General features: G+C 45.1%; 1 protein-coding gene across 1 annotated transcript in view; it reads left to right on the top strand.

The window, feature by feature from the left end:
• MYPN (myopalladin) overlaps window positions 1-23,088 on the top strand; it is a 90,075-nt gene that overhangs the window by 58,168 nt on the left and 8,819 nt on the right. The window contains exons 11-17 of the mRNA XM_056113402.1: window positions 2,391-2,990; window positions 3,926-4,064; window positions 9,408-9,629; window positions 15,721-15,870; window positions 17,180-17,262; window positions 18,846-18,972; window positions 20,014-20,221. Of these exons, the coding sequence (XP_055969377.1) occupies window positions 2,391-2,990; window positions 3,926-4,064; window positions 9,408-9,629; window positions 15,721-15,870; window positions 17,180-17,262; window positions 18,846-18,972; window positions 20,014-20,221 (1,529 nt within the window). The remainder of the gene's footprint in view (window positions 1-2,390; window positions 2,991-3,925; window positions 4,065-9,407; window positions 9,630-15,720; window positions 15,871-17,179; window positions 17,263-18,845; window positions 18,973-20,013; window positions 20,222-23,088) is intronic.

Genomic DNA, 23,088 nt, shown 5'->3' on the forward strand with positions numbered 1-23,088 from the left:
CTGTACTCCCTACCCAGAAATGTTTTTATCCCTTCAATCACAAAACAAGAAAAGGAAAGAAATCCTTACTCAAGGAAAGATAACAAGAGGTTGCTAGAGGATAATAAGCGGGAATAGGAATGAAAGAAAAACACAGACTCCGCATGGCCAGCCGGGAGTTAGCACCACATAGTCAGCCCTGCCTCCATCTGCCGCTTCCTGCTGTGAGTTCTTCCTGGTTTCCTGTTGGCATATCAGCTCCATGCTTCCCTCTCTGAAGACTCATTAACTTAGCCCTGGCCCGTCAGGGCATACCCCACTCTGTATTGTGAGTTGCGCTGGGTTCCACTGTTAACGATTGCTCTTGACACCTTGATTGCAAGTATGAACAGGTCCAGCCTAATCGGGTGTAAGGAATTTATGTTTGGCGGGAAGAAGAGCTAAATGGATCCAATAAGAAGCTAGATGGGAAGGGCGGTTCTCGGAGGAGGAAATGTAGGAAGAGCCATTGGAAGCAATTATCCTTTTACCCAGGGATGATTAGGTGCCATTATGTATGCTGAGATTAGGATTAGTTTCCTCTTTGTATTGCAGAAAATCCAAACGAACAGTGGGTTAAGGACACGAGGGCTGTTTTTGCCTGGAGTAACGGAATTAGATGGGCTGCCTGAGACTGCCTTTGGTGACTCCCTGGCAGCGGTTCCCATGCTTCTTCATCCCACATGCCCCTTTTCAGAAAATCAACAAATTGCTCAGTGTGTCCACAAACCTACCTTATTTAAGCAAGCAAACAGAAAGTGCCCCCCAATTCCACCGAAGATTAATACCCTCCCCGCCCCCATCATTCCTGTGTGTCCACAAGAGGAAGATTTGGGAAACAGTTGGGAACCACTGCTCTGTAGTGTTAATCCCTTTCTGACCTTCTGATCTGCCTTCAGCACCAGCTTTTCTCCAGATCTCCTTAGGGTTCAAGATGACTGAGGGTGGGCTAGTTAGTCTTCACATCAGCATTTTAAGTAGCAGCTGGGGCAAATGAGTAAAAGTCCTGATGTCAGACCTCTTACAGAAGATGTCTTAGAGCCTACCCTAAATCTGCTGTTGACATGTCACTGCCCAGAATTCAGGCTTGTGGCATACAAAATGGAAAGGCCAGGAAGTATCATCTTTTTGTGTGTTTTACGAAGTATCATCTGTTTGTTTCGTTTTGTTTCTGTCTGGGGGCCATAAGAGCTGTGTTCATGCCCTACTCCTGATTCTACTCAATAATGCTCAGGGCTCATTCCTGGTTCCACACTTAGAATCACTCCTGGCAAACTCAGAGAACCATCTGGAATGCCGGAGATCAAACCTGGGCTGGCCACGTACAAGGAAAGCCCCTTACCCACTGTACTCTCTCCAGCCCCGGTTTTGTTTTCTTTGAGGGGATATTAGATTAAACTCCTGGAGCCTGAACACTCAATACAGAACATGCAACCCTCACACTCAACATGAGTGCATCCCCAGCTCAGGTGACTGCTTTGAATTTGAGAGGTTTCTCGGGAATTTCAAACCAAAGTGCTATGCAATTCATCGCCCTTCATTAGAGGAAGTTTATTCTTTTATTGCACTAGATACCTTTATAGCAGTATGTAATATATGTTACCTATAAATAACCACTGGTTATTTGCGTGGTGTTATTCCTGAGAAGGCTTTGGTAGGCCAAATAAGCTTAGCAACATTTGCTCTAAAAAGAAGATCCGTGAAGAATGTAGCACACTGGCCTCCAGAATTCAAGCCCCTTTGACAAGACACAGTCCACGTGAGTCCAGAGCTCATGTGAAGCTGAAATACGCACTTTGGGTCCTGGACCTCTGAGCACTCTCAACGAGAAGATCATCGTTACTATTTCTGATTTTTTGGTTCTTGTTTTTGTGCCACACCTGGCAATGCTCAGGAGTTCCTCCTGGCTCTGCACTCAGGAATCACTCCTGGCAGTGCTCAGGGGACCATACAGGATGACCCGGACTGAACCCAAGTAGGTCATGTGCAAGGCAAAAGCCCTGCCCGCTGTCCTATCACTCCATCCCCACTGTCCCTATGTCTTTTGCCTTCTTCCTAAACTCTCTAAAATTGGACGTAGGTCAGGACACGAGGAACACACAGTGAAAGATGCCCTCTAGGATGGTAGCCTTTGACCTGAGTGCTGGCAGTGGCACCGCCCTAGAAAGGAGGGACCCACAACCCATTGGGCTCCACTCACTGGTTCTCCTAATCCTGGTTGTGTTCCGATGAACCAGAGATAGACGCAGCCTGTGTCCACTTTCTGCAGGGCGAGGCCTCTGCTAACGGGTCTCTGTCTCTCTCTCCTCCTCTCTCTCCCGACCCCCGCCCCGTGTGTGTGCGTGTGTGTGTGTGTGTGCATGTGTGTGTAGGGATTCCACACAGCTACAACAGCTTCACAACCAAGTCCTCCTGGAGCAGCAGCAGCTGCAGGCCCCGCCGCCGCCCTCGTCTCCCAAGGAGCCCCCTTTCAACGTCAGCGTTTTCAACTCCACTGCGCCCCTGGCCGTGACCGTGTCCAGCAAGCAGGTGAAGGCCCCGTCCTCGTCGGCGTCGTCGGCGGCGGCGCAGGCGGTCAGCGTGGCCCGACCCAAGCCCTTCTTGGCGTCCGCCAGCGAGTCCCCGTCCAGTCCCCCGGGGTCCACGCTCGGCGGGGCGCCCCCGGGCCTCCAGAGGACCCTGAGCAGAGAGAGCCTCGTGGTCTCCCAGCCCCCCGTGCAGACCAAGGCGCCCGGAGCGGCGTCCGGCCAGAACGAGCCCCCCGCGCCAGGCCCGCCAGAGCCAGCGGCCACTCCGCTCGCCTTTCTCGTGTCCAGCGGAAGCCAGTTCCAGCCGCGCTGCGTGTCCCCGTCTCCCGTGTCCCCCACCGGCCGGATTCAAAACCCGGTGGCCTTCCTCAGCTCTGTCCTGCCTTCGCTCCCCGCCGTCCCGCCCACCAATGCCATGGGGCTGCCCCGGAGCGCACCCACCGTGTAAGTGTTTCCGAGGACTCATTGCAGAAGACTCTTTTTTTTTTTTCTTTGCCTTTTTGGGTCACACCCGGCAATGCACAGGGGTCAGTCCTGGCTCATGCACTCAGGAATTACTCCTGGCAGTGCTCAGGGGACCATATGGGATGCTGGGAATCGAACCCGGGTCGGCCGCGTGCAAGGCAAACGCCCTACCTGCTGTGCTACTGCTCCAGCCCCATCAAATGATACCTTTTTTTTTTTTTTTTGCTTTTTGGGTCACACCCGGCGATGCTCAGGGGTTACTCCTGGCTCATGCACTCAGGAATTACTCCTGGCAGTGCTCAGGGGACCATATGGGATGCTGGGAATCGAACCCGGGTCGGCCGCGTGCAAGGCAAACGCCCTCCCCGCTGTGCTATTGCTCCAGCCCATCAGAAGACTCTCTTCAGGCTCAGTTGAGAAGAGTCTTTTCTGTGGAGTAGCTTGGTCTGGGGCAGGACTTCTGCAAAGGAGACTTCAAGGAAGTCCTGTCTCCAGCCCAAAATGGATCGTGAACATCTCAGACAAAAAGGGCATGATTGCTTTAAAAAATTTTTAATTGGGGGTGGGGGGGTGCACGCAGCCGTGCTCAGTGCTCACTCCTGTCTCTATAGTGAAGCATCATTCCAGATGGGATTTATATATGGTGCCCAGGTTTGAGCCAGGGTAGGCTGCACGCCATGCAATCACCTTAAACCACATGTACGATCACTCTGGTCTCTGGTTTTTGTATCGTTTCAATGTTGAAGATAGGTGCTCTAAACAGTATTTGATTTTTGCACACAAGATATTCTCCATGAGGGACAATGACTCCTTGAGTCTGGTTGATTTTTCGAGCATCTGATTTCTAGATTTTTGTACATTGGCCAATATTTTTTTATGCATAACATGAAATTTATTGTGAATTTATCTTATAGCCCTTCCCAGGGACTAATGAAGAAAAATACAAAGTCTGCCCAGCCAGTGAACGATGATTACATTCGTGAAGCCAAGAATGCAGTGATTCTAGACTTGGGGAAAAAGATGAATTTCAGTGATGTCAAATTAAACCAGCAGGTAAGATTATTGGGTTCGGATGGTGTGTTAGAATTTGATTGTAAAAGATATGATTTTGCTTCATTCAGTACTTGGACATCAGGTGACCTGGCCCAATGAGATGATCAATTCAGTCATCGAAGGAAGAGCATAGACTAACCAGGGATCATGTAGGAAACTGATCCACATGGCTCTACAGTTCCTGATCGTCCCAGTAATTGCTTCAGCTTTCTTGTTTACCTGTGTTCACCTAGAATTAAACATATTAACGGAGATAAGCAAGGGGATCGTTGTTTCTAGGAAACGCCACAGTCTCTTGTCCATTCCAGCAATCCTTAGTTCAGTTTTGGCAAAAACCATCACTCTGAGATTCTTCTATATCTGAACCTTGAGATGATCTAGAGTTTAAGCACGTTGAGGTTCCAAACTGTATCCTTTCCTCTTTGTTTGTTTTGGGTTTGGGGGTCACACCCAGCTCAGGGTTTACTCCTGTCTCTGCTCAGAGATCATTGTTGGTGGTGTTGGGGGAAAGATATGGGATGCTGGAGAGTGAGCCTGGGTCAGCCCCTTGCAAGGCAAACACCCGACCTGCTTACTATATCTTCAGTCCTTGCTTGTTTATTCTTATAACATTGTTTAATATAAAAGTAATATCATCTTAGATTTTAATATTGATAGTTTTTGTCTCCTTGAAATTTTTTATTGTATTTGTTTGGTTTGGTTTGGTTTTTTTTGGGTTTTTTGGTTTTTTTTTTTTTGCTTTTTGGGTCATACCCAGTGATGCTCAGGGGTTACTCCTGGCTCATGCACTCAGGAATTGCTCCTGGCGGTGCTCGGGGGACCATATGGGATGCTGGGAATCGAACCTGGGCCGGCCATGTTGGTTGCGTGCAAGGCAAATGCCCTACCTGCTGTGCTATCGCTCCAGCCCCCGTATCTGTTGTATTTTACTCTTTCCTTTGCTTCCCTTTCCTGTTGTTGATATTTTTGCTGTTGTCACTGTTGTGATGGCCAGATTGTGGTTGCTTGCACAGTTTTAGCTAAGATGCTGCTACAGGTTGCTTATCGGGTCAGGCGCTTACATACATCCTTGGTCATGATGTTCACCGAGCTTTGCATCTCTTTAGCCACGGTGCTCACACACATGCCCACAAGGGGTTTCACTTCCTGGCATGGCACTCACACACACCTATGCTTGCCAGGGGTCACACCCCTTTGTGGTATTTATGCACACCTGGTTGTGGTGCCAGAAATCACCGCAGCAGCGATTATAGACAGCAGGGCTGCCAGGCTCAAAGACCAGAGCTGCCCAGGTCATGCTTGGTGCACCTGGTGATGCCCGGGAGTTGAACCCGTGACCAGTGTTTGCCCAGCAAGTATTCGAAGCCACAGCCCTCTTCCTCTGGACCCAGAATTTTTATCTTTCTAAAATGACAACAAAGGTTTTTTCTGCCTTTTAGCTTCATCCCTGTATCTTGGAGGGTATCACTCACCACCACTGGATCTTTATGAGCCATCACAAATCACAAAAATCAAATCACAAATCATCCTGTTAATCTTCGATTGCCTCGAGCAGGCTCCAGTAACGTCTCCTTCATCCTAGCCCTGAGATTATATTCAAGGCTCTTTAGGAGAATGAGACCCATCATTGTTACTGGTATTTGGCATATTGGGTACGCCACGGGGAGTTTGCCAGACTCTGCCGTGTGGGCAGGCTACATTCGGTAGCCTGCCAGTTTGTCCAAAGTAGGAATGAGATAATAAGATGTCATAATAGGATGTCGCGCAGCTGCAAATGCGGCCGCGCGGTTCCGGGCCATCAGTAAAACTTAAACAATATAACTATTCAAAGTAGATCAAAGACATCCGAAGAAACCAGGGTCACAAAATGTAATCCCATTCGGGATTAATGACGATTTTGCATATCACTTAGCAAGATATTCCATATCCAAAAAATACTGTTGGCTGTTTACTTCTAAATCTATGAACACATAATCTTCTATTTAATGTCTTATGTAGATTCTCTTATTTGACCTCATACCTCCTTTCTCTGAAAACTTTCCCATGTTTTAATTCTGCAGTTCATTCTCTGTCTGTCTGTCTGTCTCTCTCTCTCTGTCTTACCTCTCTTTCCAAACCACATAGCTCAGAGTAGGCATCCGCTGAGCACCCCTAGGTGTGCCACCCCAACAAAGTGTTTGATTCCCCATAATAAATGGCAGAGGGACAGGAGACAAAGGACACAGAGGGAAAAAGAATAGATCTCACCTGATGACTAAAAAAAATTTGATTACACCTAATTATACCTTTTATAATCTATTTTAATCAACTGATTTTAAATATAATAAAAACTTTAAAACACTGAACTTTAGCAAAAGTTTGGTGTTAACTAACCATTTATGCACTGCGAACATGTGCGTCCTTAAGAAATCATTAAGTATAAATTTTGAATTTAAAAAAATTTTATGCAACATTCTTGAAGTGAGTCCATGTTTCTTAAACCTCGTGTTCCCAGGGCCTAGCTTAAATAGCATTTAGCACATTGGAGGGTCTTCCTAGGGATTTGGCAGCAGTAACAGACGGTCGGATATGGAATCCGGTCATTTTTATTGGAAGTACTATGCTGGAAGTATTAGATAGATCATATAAGATGAGATAGATCAACTAATATTGAAATAATTATACACGAAGCCATTCTACATTTGTTAACATCCAGGTTTATCGAAGAATCCTTTATTCATTACCATTTGGTGATTGTCCCCTATAGTAAAAAGAATGCCTTTTTTTCTTTTTCTATTTTCTTTTTCTTCTTTTTAGCACAGAAGACTTTCTTTAATGAATAGCATCCCCAGAGTTGCTTGGAAATACTTTAAGTACATTCTTCCAGCTGGTCTTCTCTAATTTTTTTAGTTGCCCCAGAAGCCCAGACTCAGCCGAGACTGGAGGGAGCCCGCTGAGAGCTCAGGGCAGGTTGTTAACTATTGGTCCATGTTGTGGAAATCCAAAGCCTTGACAATACCATATCTGATTGGACTGTCATTGCACTGTGGTTATCAATAAAAGGCGCACTCTTTCCCACACTTTGATGATTTAAAAACTATTTCTGCTGACGTGTCCCAGAAATGTTGTCTCCAATTATCACAATATCAGCCTTCAGAAGATTATCACTGAAGAAGAAAAAAGTATTCTAAGAGAAATTGTCTTCTGAAATAATTTTCTAGTTTTTCATTTTCTCTCCTAGACCACTGAAATGCTATGTGATACTTAAGATTTTTTAACTTAAGATATTTTTATACTTTTTTATATTATTTTAGGCACCATGGTTTACTGTTAATGATAGGGTTTCATCCAGCACCATATTCTCCGTCAGTGTCTGCATCTCTTCACCATTGTCCCAGTGTTCTCTCTCTCTCTCTCTCTCTCTCTCTCTCTCTCTCTCTCTCACACACACACACACACACACACACACACACACACACATCAGAACACCCCCACAGCCCCACCCTGTGGTAAGAAGATTCATGCTGAAGACCGCTTCTCAGTTTCTATTGCCTTTAGACACGTTATTCCCCTTTTATGTTTCTTTATATCACACATATAAGGAAGATCATTTTGTGTCTGATCCTCTCCTTCTGACTAACCTCACTCAGCCAGACACTCTCCAGATTCACCCATGTAGCAGTAAATTGCATAATTTTTTTTCCTCACAGCCTGAGAGTATTCCATTCCATATTGATACCATAGTTTCTTTTTCATTTTTGTTTGGAACCACACCCAGCTGTGCTCAGGGCTTAGGTGGGGATTAGGGGGGCCATATGTGGTATCAGGGGTCAAAGCTCGGCAGCAAAAGGTAGGACATGCTTGCGGGGACTCCAGAGCTGCACTCAGAGATGCTTGAAGTATCATGTGGTGCCTGGGATCAAACTGGGGCCAGTTGCATGCAAGACACAAGCCTTAGAGATAACTAGATAGATAGACATAAATATATAGAGATATAGATCTATCTCTAGCCCCAACATGCAATTTTTAATTCCTAGAATTATTTTTTATTTTGTAAAGTTTGTAAATTTTAAAAATCTGTCTTATCCGAGAAGGTGAACAGTGCAACCATTTTCTAAGATGGCTAAGACCGAGGGCTGGAGCAATAGCACAGTGGGTAGGGTGTTTGCTTTGCATGCGGCTGACCTGGGTTCGATTCCCAGCATCCCATATGGTCCCTGAGCACCACCAGGGGTAATTCCCGAGTGCGATACAGGAGTAACCCCTGTGAATCACCAAATGTAACCCTCAAAAAAAGCAAAAAGCAAAAAAAAAGATGGCTAAGATCAGGGTAGAATCATCTCTTAGAAACCGGGAATCAAATATTTGTTGTTTGGACTATATTAAGTTTAAGATGCCCATTAGACATCCATGGTACAGAGTAGACTATTGATTAGACTTTCGGTTCTACCACCTTCATAACAGAGAGAAGATCACTGAGTATGAGGGTTCTGGAAAGAGAACAGTCTTGGCAATGTTAATGTTGGTGCCATCCACATACAGAAGATATCTAAAGCTGTGAGATCAGACGCTATCACCTACCTAGGAGTAGGAGATAGCAAAGGAGATTGAGAAGGAGCAACTAGAGAAAGAGAAGGGGGAAAATCACTGGTTTCATGGGCACCAAAAGAAGACAAGTCTTCAAAAAGGAGGAAGTAGCTATACGTGTATAATGCTGATGAGAGGCCAGGAAAGGGAGGAGATAAGTAACGACTAGGTTTAGCATATATAAAGACACTGACAATAATCATTTCAGTGAAACCTAATTGGAATAGGTTAACAAGAGAATGGGTGACAGGGAAATGATCCCATAATGATAAAATATTATTTTGAACGGTTTCATTGGGACAGAAACAGAGAAATAAAATGAAGATTCATATGGGGGCTAAGGAAGATTTATTCAAGACAGGTTTTCCTCAAGTAATGCAGATAAGACTGGCCAGTAGCAAAAGGAAGTTGGTAATACCCATATGTGTCAGAATGCGGGTCAGAATCCTTTTGCCAAAATATTGCATAGGCAGTTCTACATATTGATATGGACACTAATAGCAGTTGTGAAGATGCTATCTATCTTCATTTCATTCTCTCCAGGATTCTACCAGGGTTTCATGTTAGGAATCAGGATTCACTAAGACAGTTTTGGATTATAGTAAAGACACTAAAATCTCCACTAAGTGTCCTATAGTGAAAGATTGGAAAATGCCTGATTTTTTGGGTTTCTATAACATAAAGCTAATATTTGACTCATAGTGGCATCCTCAACTTATACTAATAGATACCTTCTTCCTTACCAATTAAATTGACAGTTGTTTGCTATTTTGACAGGAGTACAAAATTTCAAACTTTGAACAGAGGCTGATGAATGAAATAGAGTTTCGCCTAGAACGGACCCCTGTGGATGAATCAGATGATGAAATCCAACACGATGAGATCCCCACGGGCAGATGTCTTGCTCCCATCTTTGACAAAAGACTCAAGCACTTCCGGGTCACAGAAGGCTCTCCAGTCACTTTCACCTGCAAAATTGTTGGGATACCTGTTCCAAAGGTAGGGGAAATACTCGGGCAATGGGCCAATCAGCAGCACAATAGTAAAGATAGTACCTCCAAGAAAGTCTTACTAGATTTCAATGATCTACAGCAGGAATAAAAGCCACTATAAAAAATAGTGAAAAATTAGTGAAGCCCATATAACCTGATTTTAAAAGCAGTAATTAAAAAATAGGAGCATCAAACAGCTCTCCTGATCAAAAAAATTATCAGTAAGTTGGAATTTTTATAAAATTAAAATAAATCTGGGACGGAGAAATAAATCTGGGCCGGAGCGATAGCACAGCGGTAGGGTGTTCGCCTTGCACGCAGCCAACATGGCCGACCCGAGTTCGATTCCTCGGCCCCTCTCAGAGAGCCCGGCAAGCTACTGAGAGTATCTCGCCCGCACGGCAGAGCCTGGCAAGCTCCCCATGATGTATTCGATATGCCAAACACAGTAACAACAAAGTCTCATGATGGAGACGTTACTGGGCCCGCTCGAGCAAATCGACGAACAATGGGAGGGCTTTTACCTTTACCAAAATAAATCTGGGAGAGCCAGCAAGATATCTCAACAGGATAAGTAGAAGCTTTGAATATGGGAGGTCCAGTTTAATACCCTGTTCTGCATGCTTCAATCAAAAATAACCCCCAGGTATTCTTAGGTCGGAGCTGGAAGGTGGAAGGATGAGATACTGGCAGAAACCTGGGGTTCTATAGAGACTAGTTTATTGGGGCTTTCTTGGTTTTTTTGTTTTGTTTTGTTTTTGGACCACACTGGGATGACTCTTGGTTCACTCCTGCAAGCTCAGGGGACCATATGGGGTGCCGGGGAGCCAGGGGCCACACCGGGCAGCCAGGTGCCAGGCAAGCACTCTACCCCCAGTACTACCCAGTCCCCTAGACTTCTTTTCATGTCCTGTTTCTATGGCAATTTATACAGTTGTTGACATTTTAAGAAGTATTTTTAAAATTTTAAAAAATTTTTAAAAAGCGTTACACCCACCAACTGCCCCCGGCGCCATGTAATCCCATCAACGGCCAAGACCCAGAGACTATAAAACCCAGCTCGCCGAAGCTTGTGGCGGCAAATGCAAAGAACCCTGGTTCTTATTATCTAGTTCTTAGTCTGGAGAACCTGACAAGCTACTGAAAGTATCCTGTCCACACAGCAGAGTCTGGCAAACTCCCCGTGGCATATTCAGTATGCCAAAAACCAGTAACAATGACAGGTCTCGTTCCCCTGACCCTGAAAGAGCCTCCAATGTGGCACTTGCTAAAATCTCAGGGCTAGGACGAAGGAGATGTTACTGGTGCCTGCTCGAGGAAATCGATGAACAACAGGATGACAGTGATACAGTGATGCTTAGGTCATCCTTGACCCCAGTGTTTAGAGAGGAGACAGAAAAGGAAAGAAATCAAGGAGGTATAGCCAGCCTGTGACCACTGACTCCTGGGAATGTGAGACAGTTTTCTGGCACCTAGGACAACAGATGTCCAAAGATTCGTGTGTGCAACATGACTGAAGCACAGTCACTCGCACCCATAGACTCAGAGTCATATGACAAAGTTTATTGGGGGAGGGTAATGGGGGGCAGAAAGGGATGCGTTACGTGAGACTCATGAGATGGAAAGAGGAAGGAGAAATTTATGGTTTACATGAGCCAGGTGGGAGGAAGTCACAAGGTGTCACAGGAGTTAGTGCAGAGGTGGAACAACAAGCACTATAGACACTACAGGTGCTGGATCTCCCAAATCTCAAGCCCACCCACAGGCAGTTGCAAGGCCGTTAAGCCACGCTGATTTCTGAGGAGTTCCAGTTCCTCTGACAACAGTTCACCCTCCTAATGCAGTGACTAGGGGTTCTCTCCCAACAGCAGCTTAGTTGGTCAGAGAGCTGCGCCAGGAAAAACTCCAAGAGGGGGAAGAAGAGAACAGGAAGTAGTGGGTTAGCAGGCATCAGGGCTTCACATTACACCAGTGATATGAGTGAGGGGTACAGCCATATCCCCAAAACACAGGTTCAACAGAACTGAAAACATGAGATCCAAGCGGCATCCACTGGAACTTTGTAACGTGCCTGTCAAGTTGACAGGTGGGGGTGGAGTGGGGATTGGGGTGGGGAGGGAAGCTGGGAACACTGGTGGGGGGAAGTTGGCACTGGTAGAGGAAATTGGTGTTGAATGATTGGATGCCTAAAACTCAACCCTCAGTAACGTTGTAAATCATGGCTATTTGATAAAAATAATAATAAATAAATAAATAGCCCCCAAGTGCTGCCAGGTGCACCCCCATCCCAAATGATGATTAATTTAATTTAATAGATTTGGGGTGGAGAGAGCCCAAAGTGCTGGAGCACATGTTTTGCACACAACAGCCCCAGTTCAATACCCAACACACATGGTCCCTCAAGCACAGCCAAGAGCAACCCCTGGAGCAACCTCCCAAGCAGCAAGTTATTAGTAGCCCCTGAGCGGGGGTGTGGTGCCACCAGCAGGCCAATCTGCACCTGTAAGGCTAATGCATTAGCAGCCTGATGGTGCCTTTAGACTTCTAGATACCCCAAAATTGCTGCTGCGCCTTTGGCCAGACCCCAACAACTTGGGGCCAAGTTTACCAAGAAAGTAAACGGCCAAAAGTTAGGTATGTGGGAGACACACCCACAAATCACCTCCAGCTAAGCATATAATTGGAGGTAAGGCCTCTATGGTTCCTGATCAAGCTCCTTAATAGCCATGATCCCAGAGACTCAGAAACAAATCTCAGAAACCAGCGGCTTTGGGCAGAAATGTGTCTGGTCCCCGCAGTAGGTTACCGGCACCGAGCCACCCCAGGTGGGAATAGGTTTCGTGCCTTGGCCTGTTTCCCCTGGCGACTCGATGGCTGTCATTCTCGAGAGGCCATTGGACAGTCAGGTTTGGGCCTGCAGTGACGAGACACCAGGCGCCTCATGGGATGGGGGGTGGAGCCAGCCTTTTCCTCCCCGCCCCAACGAGACTCCAAGTCACCGCCCATGAACGGCCTCTCTGGCTCCTGATCAAGCTGCTTAACTCCGATGATCCCAGAGACTCAGGAACAAATCTCAGAACCCAGCAGGTTTTGACAGAAATCCCTCAAGATTTTTTTGTTAAAATTTTGGAATTCCAAAATCCTGCGGCTACTACTGTGGCCACGTGACATCATATATTATTCATTATCATCAATAGAAAACAAATTGTCTACTGTTGCCTTTTCGGCGGATCTGAGTGCTGGGTAAAATCCCAAATAATAATGGTGGGTCTGGGGTCGAAATAATGAATGAAATCAAAGTGGAGAGAGAGTAAAATGAAAATCATCTGCCCCACAGGCAGGGGGAGGGTGTGGGATGGGGGTATACTGGGGTTTTTGGTGGTGGAGAATGGGCACTGGTGAAGGTACGGGTGTTTCATTGTATGACTGAGACTTAAATCCAAATGCTTTGTAACTGCTCTCATGGTGATTCAATAAATAAATTATAAAAAAAAAAAGTAGCCCCTGAGCACCACAGGGGGTAGTTGAAAAACAAAACAATAGATTTCTTAGTCATGAACTCACCCATTTGGGTTATTCATTTTCTAGCCATAAAAATTATACCCAGTGTGTCATATCTGAATCATTATTATTAGATTGGTAAATGCTAGGAAAGTCATGCTGTTATCACTAGCTGCTCCTGAGTCACCAGATTTCTTGGCAGTAAACTGAGAGAAGGATTTATACCTGGTACAGCTGCAACATGGGTCTCTCAACTCTACTTTCATTAACATGATATTATTACACATGGTTAGGTAACCAACAAGTAGGAGGAGGATGATTACACCTGTCCTTTACCTACCACCCCTCATCTTTGACCGATCTCCTTCATACATGCAGAACTTTACCTTCTATGCATGTATTGTATATATGTATGCATGTGTTAGTCAGATAAGAAATTTAGTGGATGAGTCCTGGCCTCTTTCCACTTGGGATAATAAACCACATTATCCTCTCAAGCAAGGCAAGCAATTACAGTCCTTTGCAGCGGAGATGAGCTTGCTGATAGAATAATGGGGGAAAATTCAGGCTCTTGGTTTTTATTATTTCTCCTTTGAAAACAGGTCTGGTTCTTAGATTAGTTTTTAAGTAATCATGAAGTTCAGGACTGGAGAGATAGTACAGTATGTAGCAGATAAGACACTTGCGTTGCATCCAGCCAACCCGAGCTTGAATCCCAGAATTCCAGATGGGTTCCTGAACCTGTCAGGAGTGATCTCTGAGCACAGAGCCAGGAATAAGTCCAAAACACCAGAAAGAACTCCCAACAGGGAAGGAAAAAGAACAGGAAGTAATAGGTTAACAGGCATCAAGGGCTTCAGTTACCCCAGTGATGAGTGAGGGGGTACAGCCATATCCCCAAAACACAAATTCAACAGAACTGAAAACATCAGATCTAAGCAGCATCCATTGGAACTTTGTAATATGCCTGTCAAGTTGACAGGTGGGGGTGGAGTGGAGATTGAGATGGGGAGGGAATCTGGGGACACTGGTGCAGGGAAGTGTGTCCCCCCAAAAAAAAAGTAATTATGAATTTTGATAAAAAAAATAGTCTGTAAGCAATCAATCTTGATAAAATACACACACATATACATATATACATATATATATATGTAAAAGCACACAAGACTCAAACTCTAACAACATGTTAATGATCTCTGGTATGGGGTCTTAATGGCTCCAAGATGAGATGCAACAATTTTCACACATTTTCCTCTAAGGAACCTTTTGTAGATAATTTTTAGTCAATTATTCATAGCAAGCAATACAAAATAAATTATTGAGCATTTTAGCATCTGCCTTTGGAGCAGGCTTGGGTGATGGTGGTAAAACTCGAAATTAAGGTGTTGGAAGATGTAATGTTGGTGGGACTAGTGTTGAAATATTGAATGTAATCAATTACTGTGGACAACTCTTTGAAAATAAAAATTTTATTTATTTACAAAAGTAGTTTAGGGGCTGGAGTGATAGCACAGCAGGTAGGGCATTTGCCTTGCAAGCGGCCAACCGGGGTTCGATTCCCAGCATCCCATATGGTCCCCTGAGCACAGCAAGGAGGAACTCCTGAGTTCAGAGCCAGGACTAACCCCTGTGCATTGTAGGGTGTGACCTAGAAAGCTGAAAAAAAATGTAGTCTGTAAAAAAAGATGAAATCAAGCAATTTGCTGCATCATGGATGGAACTGGAAGGTATCATCTGAAACAAAATAAGTCAGAGGACATACACAGGATGGTCTCACTCATCTGGGGCATACAGAGAGCCAAAACAAAAACATCAACAACATGCCATTAGCGTTGGAATACGGAACCCGAATGGCTACCACAGCGAGGAGAGAGAGGTGGTGAAGAGACGGACAGAGAGAGACCAAGGACAGTGGTGGAGGGTCCTGGGCACTTTGGTGGTATGGGGGAGGGTAAGTGTATCTCGATACCATAAATTTTAACATTGTTGTAACTTCCTAGATTATAATACCTAAACTTAAAATTTTTTCAGATCTTAAAAAAAAATTTTTAAAGAAATCATCCACTCAAAGAGGAGTCAAAAGCTAGATTAGATGGAATATTTTTACTAAGCCTGGTATATGTACAATTGAAACAGTATCTTATACTACTTTTCCTTTTGTTTTCTTCTTGTTTTAATGGTCTCCAAGTGGCACTCTGGAGGCCCAAGGGTCTCTCAGTCAACCAAGCCCCTGGTTCAATGCAAGGGCCGAAGGACATGGTGCTGCTCAGTCACTGTGGTGCCAGGGATGACCCAGGCCACCCTGGCAGTGCTTGGGGACCTCCCGGGGTGCATTCAGTGATGTTCAGAGGACGGTGTGGGCCTTGGACCCAATCACAGTCTGCTGCATGAAGGGCATGCACCTTGACAACTGTACTTGCTCTCCATCCCTACTGAACTATTCTTCAGATGCTTTCTGTTTTTTGCTAAGTGCTTTACAGGAAATGGGTCCCTAGCAGAGGTAACAGCACACCCTGGCCTCACTCAGCTCCTTATTTCACAATCCTCTAAACCGGTACAGAACTGTGTACATTCTCCTTGGTTATCTTTCATTCCAGGTTTACTGGTTCAAAGATGGGAAACAGATTTCAAAGAGAAATGAGCACTGCAAAATGAGGCGTGAGGGAGATGGGACGTGTTTGCTACATATTGAGTCCACCACGGGTGATGATGACGGCAACTATACCATCATGGCTGCCAACCCCCAGGTAGAAACTTCAGATTCCTCATGGTGCCACACCAGAGGATGCGTGGTTGATGTCAGTGTGAACGAAACCTTGAGAATTGATGAGGAAAATTAATGAGCCGCATTGCGATTATGCATAATCAGAGCACATTATTACAACTTAACACGTCAACTAGCTGATGATGGATCTGTCTCTCAACCCTTTTGTCAAAGAACACTGTAGTATCTGTTCTCTGTATTTATATCCTATACTATTGAGCTCAATCTTGTGTTTTTCATTCTCTCAAAAAAGTCAATAGGGGCCCGGACTAATAGTACAGCAGGTAGGGCATTTATCTTGAATGGGGCCGGCCAGGAGTGACCCCTGAGTACAGAGTCGAGAGTAACCCATGAGCAATGCTGGGTGTGGCCCAAACAAAGAAAAGTTCAAAATCATTCTGTCAAAGAATAGTTTGTTAGTTTCGGTTTTTAGAACAAATTCTTTGTAAAGGCTTATGAATAGCCATAACGCTTATAATGTCATTTGGCGGGAGGGGTAAATTTGAAAAGCCATGGGGTAAAATTGAAAAACGAATGTACATGCTAAGCCTTTGAGTTATCCGCATTCCATCCCTAGCACCACAGGGCCCCCAGCACTGCTGGGTGTTGCCCCTCTCCCCCCCCAAAAAAAGCAGAAATGGAAAAGCTAGAATCTTTTTCTGAATGAGATCAATAATTACATAACATAATAACATAACATAAAAACATAAAACATAACATAATAAAGACCTCCAACTACTAATAGAATAGGGAGAACAAACCTGTTGTTTCTATTCTCATTTCCTATTATTCTATTAAAATGTTAGTTTTGAAGAGAACCTCTATTGAAAAAAGTATAAAGCTATGTATCTTTACTTTTGCTATGTGGCAGCAGATTATGCTTCATGGGCAAGAATTCATATTTCTCTATGTTGTGTTCTGTTCATTTGTATCTCAAAATGAAAGTCGTGGGCCAGGGATGTGACTCAATGGTAGAGTATTTGCCATGCATCTGTGATTTGGATCCTGCCCCCAAGTCCCCGAGCACAGTAGGGTGTGTCCACATGCATACAGAAAAAAGAAAGAAGCAAACAAGTCATGGGAGTCTTAAAATTCCCTCCCCCTGAAATATTTAAAATAATTTGAGTCCTTTTATATGTATTTTTAAATATAGTTCCCTCTCCCTGAAAACAAAAAAGATAACCTTATAATAATCAAAAGGCTCATAATGTTCTTATCCAGAAGTTTATGTAAATTGAAAAAATAATGCGATATTTTCCTCCTTATTTTAATCTTTATTTTCTGTTTCTCAGGGGAGAATCAGCTGTTCTGGCCACTTAATGGTACAGAGTTTGCCCATTCGCAGTCGGCTCACAGCTGATGGTCAGTCTCACAGGTAAGAATGAGAAGAATAAGAATCTCCTTCCTGACCTGCTCCCAAGTCCCCCCACCAGAGTGTCAGCTACAGCAGTGTTGCTGAAAGCACAGTCACGCTCTGTGTCATTGGCATCACCAGAGAACCTGTTCCAGGGCACAACGCCAAGCCCCAATGTAAACTTTCTGAATCAGATTCTATATTTTATGACTAGGGGGAGGACTTTGAACCACACACAGCAGTTCTCAGGAACTATTCCTGGCTCTGTGCTCAGGAGTGACCTTGGGCACTGCTCAGGGGATCAGATGAGGTGCCAGGAATTGAACTGGAGTTGGCCACATTCAAGATAGGTACTTTATCTCCTGTGTTATCTCTCTGGCCCCAGAATATATATATTTTACCTTTTTGAGAGATGCTCCCAAGCAGTGCTCAGGAGGTCCAGGGTGCCAGTTGACTGTTGGTTTAGTACCAGGGCCCGAGGATGGGACGCTGCTCAGCCCTGCAGTGCCAGAGAACCCTGGGCCACCTCCACAGTGCTGGGGTCTTGGGGGATCATGTGGTACTGGGCATCAAACCCCAAGTACAGTTACCTGCCATACTTATCTCCCAGCACCCCTGAGTCATAACAACATGAAGTTTGAAAAGCCATCGTCTTATAGCACCCAACTCATTTTTATTTTTTAGTTCTAAAAATTATTCTAGTTTAGGGAACATGTTTTCAATAGAGTTCGCATTTATTGTTTGTTTTCTGTTTGGGGTTGTTTTGGTTTTGAGTTTTCAGACCATACCTGATGGTGTTCAGGTCTTGCTCCTGATCTGTGTTCAAGGATCACTCCTGGCGGGGCTCAAGGGATCATATGGGGTGCCAGGAATTTGACCCCGGTTGGTCTATACTAACAGTCCAGTCGGGAGAAACCTTTTTTTTTTTAAATTTTTATTCGATATGCCAGACACAGTAACAACAAAGTCTCCAATGGAGACGTTACTGGGCCCGCTCGAGCAAATCGATGATCAACGGGAGGGCCTTTACTTTACTTTACTTTACTTATTAGTGAAACATCATGAGGTACAGTTGTAGATTTACAATTTTTTGTGCTGGGTTTCGATTATACCATGATCAAATACCCATCCCTCCACCAGTGCCCATTTTCCACCACCATGGATAATATCCCTCTCACCCCCATCCCCCCTATCCTACCCTGTCTCTGTGGCAGGGCAATCCCTTGTGTTCTCTCTCTCCTTTTGGGTGTTGTGGTCTGCAAAAGAGGCATTGAGTGGCAAACATGTTCAGTCCATAGTCTACTTTCAACATGCATCTCCCCTCCTGGGAGGGTCCTCCAAACACCCTTTATTTGGTGGGGAGAAACCTTTTATCTGATGGCCATTATGCAAGAGAAGTCTACAGTATGGAATGCTTACTTACTACTATGCTTTGGACAGCAGCTGCATGCTACTGTCCACTATTTGTGGTCCAGCAACTGCCCTTTTCGGCCCCGCCCCCAAGCCCACGTTCTCCAGCCTCTGATAGCCACAACCCCATGCCTATCACTGAAGTTCTGTAAACCGTTTCTCTGTTTAATGCCAGAGCATGTTTGTTGTTTTAGAGGAAGATCCCGGGGGCAAGAAAGAGACAAAGAACCCCTTCAGGAACGCTTTTTCAGACCCCACTTCCTGCAGGCGCCTGGGGACATGGTAGCTCATGAAGGACGCCTCTGTCGGCTGGACTGTAAGGTAGACTCGCAGCCATTCTGGTTCCAGACCTGCTATATTTTCTATGTGTTTGTTTGTTTGCTTGCTTGCTTGCTTGATGAAGGATTTGGGGTTTGTCTGTTTTGGAGGGTGCTGAATGGGGAGGGGGCAACATCTCTGGTGGAGGGAAGCGTTCAACTGGGAGGAAGAGGTGATGCTGAAAGAGCTGAAGAGTTATGTTCAAAACCCTTTCAACGACAGTACTGGAAATCACATTGCAGAAATATATATATCTATGTATATACATATATTTTTTAAGTGTCTCTCATAAAAGCCAGGTGGGAAGCAAATGGGGGATGGAGGGAGGCAATTGGTAGACGGACGTGGATACTGATGAAGAGGTTGGTGTTGAAATACTGTACGCCTGAAATTCAATCATGCAAAAACTTTGTAATTTCAAGGTGACTAAATTCTCTTAAATATTGCTTACATACCTAAGAAGAGGTCACCAAAAAGGTGGGGGGGGAAGAGAAAAGAAAGAAAGAAAGAAAGAAAGAAAGAAAGAAAGAAAGAAAGAAAGAAAGAGAAATTATATAACCAGTGTTTTCAAACTCGTCACGCTTTCCCTTTCTTCCGGTGACCTCTTACTTCTCAGGTATGAAAAGTAACATAATATTTCTGAAGTGAATGCTGCAGATCTCGTTCACCTATCTTATATTTAATCCTTAGTTATTCTAATCTAGCAGATCATTGTGACTGAATTAGGGTCAAGTTACAATTTGGGGAGGAGGGAATGTTGAATTATACCTGGTTATGCTCAGGGCCTGGTGCCAGACTTCAAGCCTGGTTTGACCACATGCAAGGAAAGCGTCCTCCCCCGCTGTACTATCTCTTCGGTTCCATACACTAAACAATTTAAGTTCATGAGACCATCGATCCAGACCCCTCTTGCCCTGATCCACTACAGAAAGGCTTCTCCACGTCCTGTGTTTTCTCTTTCTGCTTGGTGCCAGATAAGGATGGAGAACTCAGCCCCCAGTGAACCTGCCTGTCACTGGCCTCACTTGTCCTCTTGTTTGTCAGGTGAGCGGCTTACCACCCCCGGACTTGACCTGGCTGCTCAATGGCCACCCCGTGCTTCCAGATGCCTCCCACAAGATGCTCGTCAGGGAAACTGGAGTCCACTCTCTGCTCATTGACCCACTCACTCAGCGCGATGCGGGGACCTACACTTGTGTTGCCACCAACAAAACTGGGCAGAATTCCTTTAGTCTGGAGCTCACTGTAGTGGGTAAGCTTTGAAACTGGAACCCCTAAGCATAATCCCCGCCAAAGTCATTGTCCAAATATGCAGAACTTTGGGGGTTTTTTTAAATTTTTGTGCTACATCCAGCGATGCACAGGGGTTATTCCCGGTTCTGCACTCAGGAATCACTCCTGGCAGTGCTCAGGGGACCATATGGGATGCTGGGAATCAAGCCCAGGTTGGCTGGTAAGGCAAATGCCCTACCTGCTATGCTATTGCTCCAGCCCCAAATATGCAGAACTTTGACCTGAGTTCCCAGTCCTGTAACCACACCAAGTCCACCCGTGGTTTCTCCTCACTTGAGTGAGGACCTTATTTTCTTTACTGCTTACAACCAAATATTGGTGAGTTAAAAACATAGCATGGTGTGTATATAATACAAACAATAAATGGAGATCCTTGTAATAGTGATTCAATTCATCAATTAATTATCACTAAATTGAGGTCACTTCCCTACAGTTCACCCATTCTATAGTACACAAGCTCTTCCTTTATGCCCAGGCAAGCTTCTGTGCTTTAACATCTCTTCCCAAATGGCCCTTGTTGGCCTAGAAAGCTGATATTCATTCTCTACGGTTGAATTCAAATGCCCCAGCATGACACGGCACTTCCACCAGACACATCCTCCTCTATTTCCATGGCACTCCACAAAGGAGAGACTTTTAGGCACTTCAGTCTTCTGTGGAGTTGTTTACTCTCCAGCCTCCATGAGGAGACTCTGAGTTTCTAAAGGGAGAGATTCTGACTTGTTCTGTGCATCTCTGCTGTCTGACTCACCACCTGGGTCACGGGAGGTGCTTCATCAATGCTAAAACAGTGACCGAACCCGCAAACCTTTCTCGTATAAGATAATGTGAACAAAACGAGTGGAACCTACAGGTAAGACCAATCTTTAGCACTCAGAATGTGCCAGTCCTTTGGGAAAGTCCAGCCAAGTTAAGCATCAGGATGTACAAATTCAAGTACTCGGTTTTCTCCCGCTGTGCCCGAGGGTGGCCCTTGAAGGATATCAGGATTGCGAGAGCAGCTAATTCTCTCTTTAGACTAGTGACTATTCCCCCAGTATATCTTTCTCTTTTTTCTTATTCTTAAATTCTTATCAACAGACTAGTAAAGCTTACTCTGCAAGCATACTTTTGATTGCAGACTTTCACCCTCACGTGCCTATTTCACTAAAATACTGATTTCAGAATCCTGGGATTCTGAAGTCTTTGCCTTAATTGGTCCCAGGTGAGAAACAAGAAATAAAACAACTTCTAACCTGCTTTGTGGTTTTTTTTATAAAGAGTATATTTCTTTTAGACTTTTCTATAGCTATTCAAAAATTCAAAATAAAAAGTAGAATTAATTAATCTCTTCTATTAATATTCTATTCTCTTCTTTTCCAGTAAAAAAGAAAAAAAGATAGGTGATGAGTTCACACACTTCACAATTTGGGGTACACAAGTCCTCTTACTGGGGCCAGACTGTAGGGTACTTGGGTACAGTGGGTAGGGCACTTGCCTTGCACATAGCCAAACCAGGTTTGATCCAGCATCCCATCTCATTCCCCATGCCCCGCCAGGAGTGATCCCCGAGTACCATCAAGTGTGGCCAAAAAACAAATAAAAGGTCAAACCACGTACCACATAATCCCTTTTACTTCTCCACAGAAGTCCAAGTTCACCCTTTCAATAGAATTTTCTTTATTTTGCACACATAGGGAGAAATATAATATACATATATGCCTGGATTCAATTCCTGCCACTGTTTTCCTGAGCACTGGCTGGAGTGCCCTCTCTATTCAGCATGGCCAGGAAGATCCCTAAGCACCTCCAGGTGTGACCCAGAAACCAAAAAGTGAAAACAAAAATTTCCCCTTTTTTTTTGGCTTTTTGAGTCACACCCAACGATGGCAGTGCTCGGGGGACTATATGGAATGCAGGGGATCAAAGCCAGGCCGGCCGCCTGCAAGACAAACGCCCTACCCACTGTACCCCACTGTTCTATCGCTCCAGCCCCTAAGAACAGAAAGTTCTTTAATCCCTCCCCATTTGCATCCCACCTGTGTCACCCAGGCCCTTCGGGGCTGTCTCTCCTGAGATACGCAGATGGACCTGCAGAGTGGTCTCAGGGGTTCAATCCCTACCACCAAAGTAGCCCTGGAATGCCACCAGGTGTGTCCCTGCCGACACCTGGCTAGAGAGCCTGAACCAAACCCTCAGGCCCGGACTGCATGGCCTGGATTCCCCTCTCCTTCCTAGCAGTGTTGGTGAGACTCCTTTTGTATTTTATTTTTTTTGGGGGGGTGACACCCAGCGATGCTCAGGGGTTACTCCTGGCTCTGCACTCAGGAATTACTCCTGGAGGTACTCAGGTGACCATATGGGATGCTGGGATTTGAACCCGGGTCAGCCGCATGCAAGGCAGATGCCCTACCCGCTGTGCTATGGCTCCAGCCCTGAGACTCCTTTTTTTTAAAAAAAATTTTCTTTCTGTTTTGTTTCGTTGAGGGGCCACGCCGAACTGCGTTCAGGGCCACGCCGAGCTGTGTTCAGAGCTCACTCCCGAGTCTGTGCTCACAATCATTCTTAGCAGTGCTCAGAGGATCACAGGAAGTGCCTGGGATCAAACCGCTTGGCATTTGCAAAGTGCCAGTGCCTTACCCACTGTCCTGTCTCTCCAGCCCCTAGACCCATATTTTTTTAAAAGGATATAAAGTCACTTTCCTTGCTTCTTTTGTAATTACTGAAGTCTAGAAGTAGCTTGGGGAGCTTCTGTTGAGCCAGTGGTTTTGATTTTGAAGCCGAACAAGTACCTGAAGAGGAGGTGCGCCCAGTGCCTGCTCTGCTAAACTCCAGAGCGGCGATGAG

The sequence above is a fragment of the Sorex fumeus genome, unplaced genomic scaffold, assembly GCF_029834395.1.
Source record: "Sorex fumeus unplaced genomic scaffold, SorFum_2.1 ptg000020l, whole genome shotgun sequence".
Taxonomy (NCBI): Eukaryota; Metazoa; Chordata; class Mammalia; order Eulipotyphla; family Soricidae; genus Sorex; species Sorex fumeus.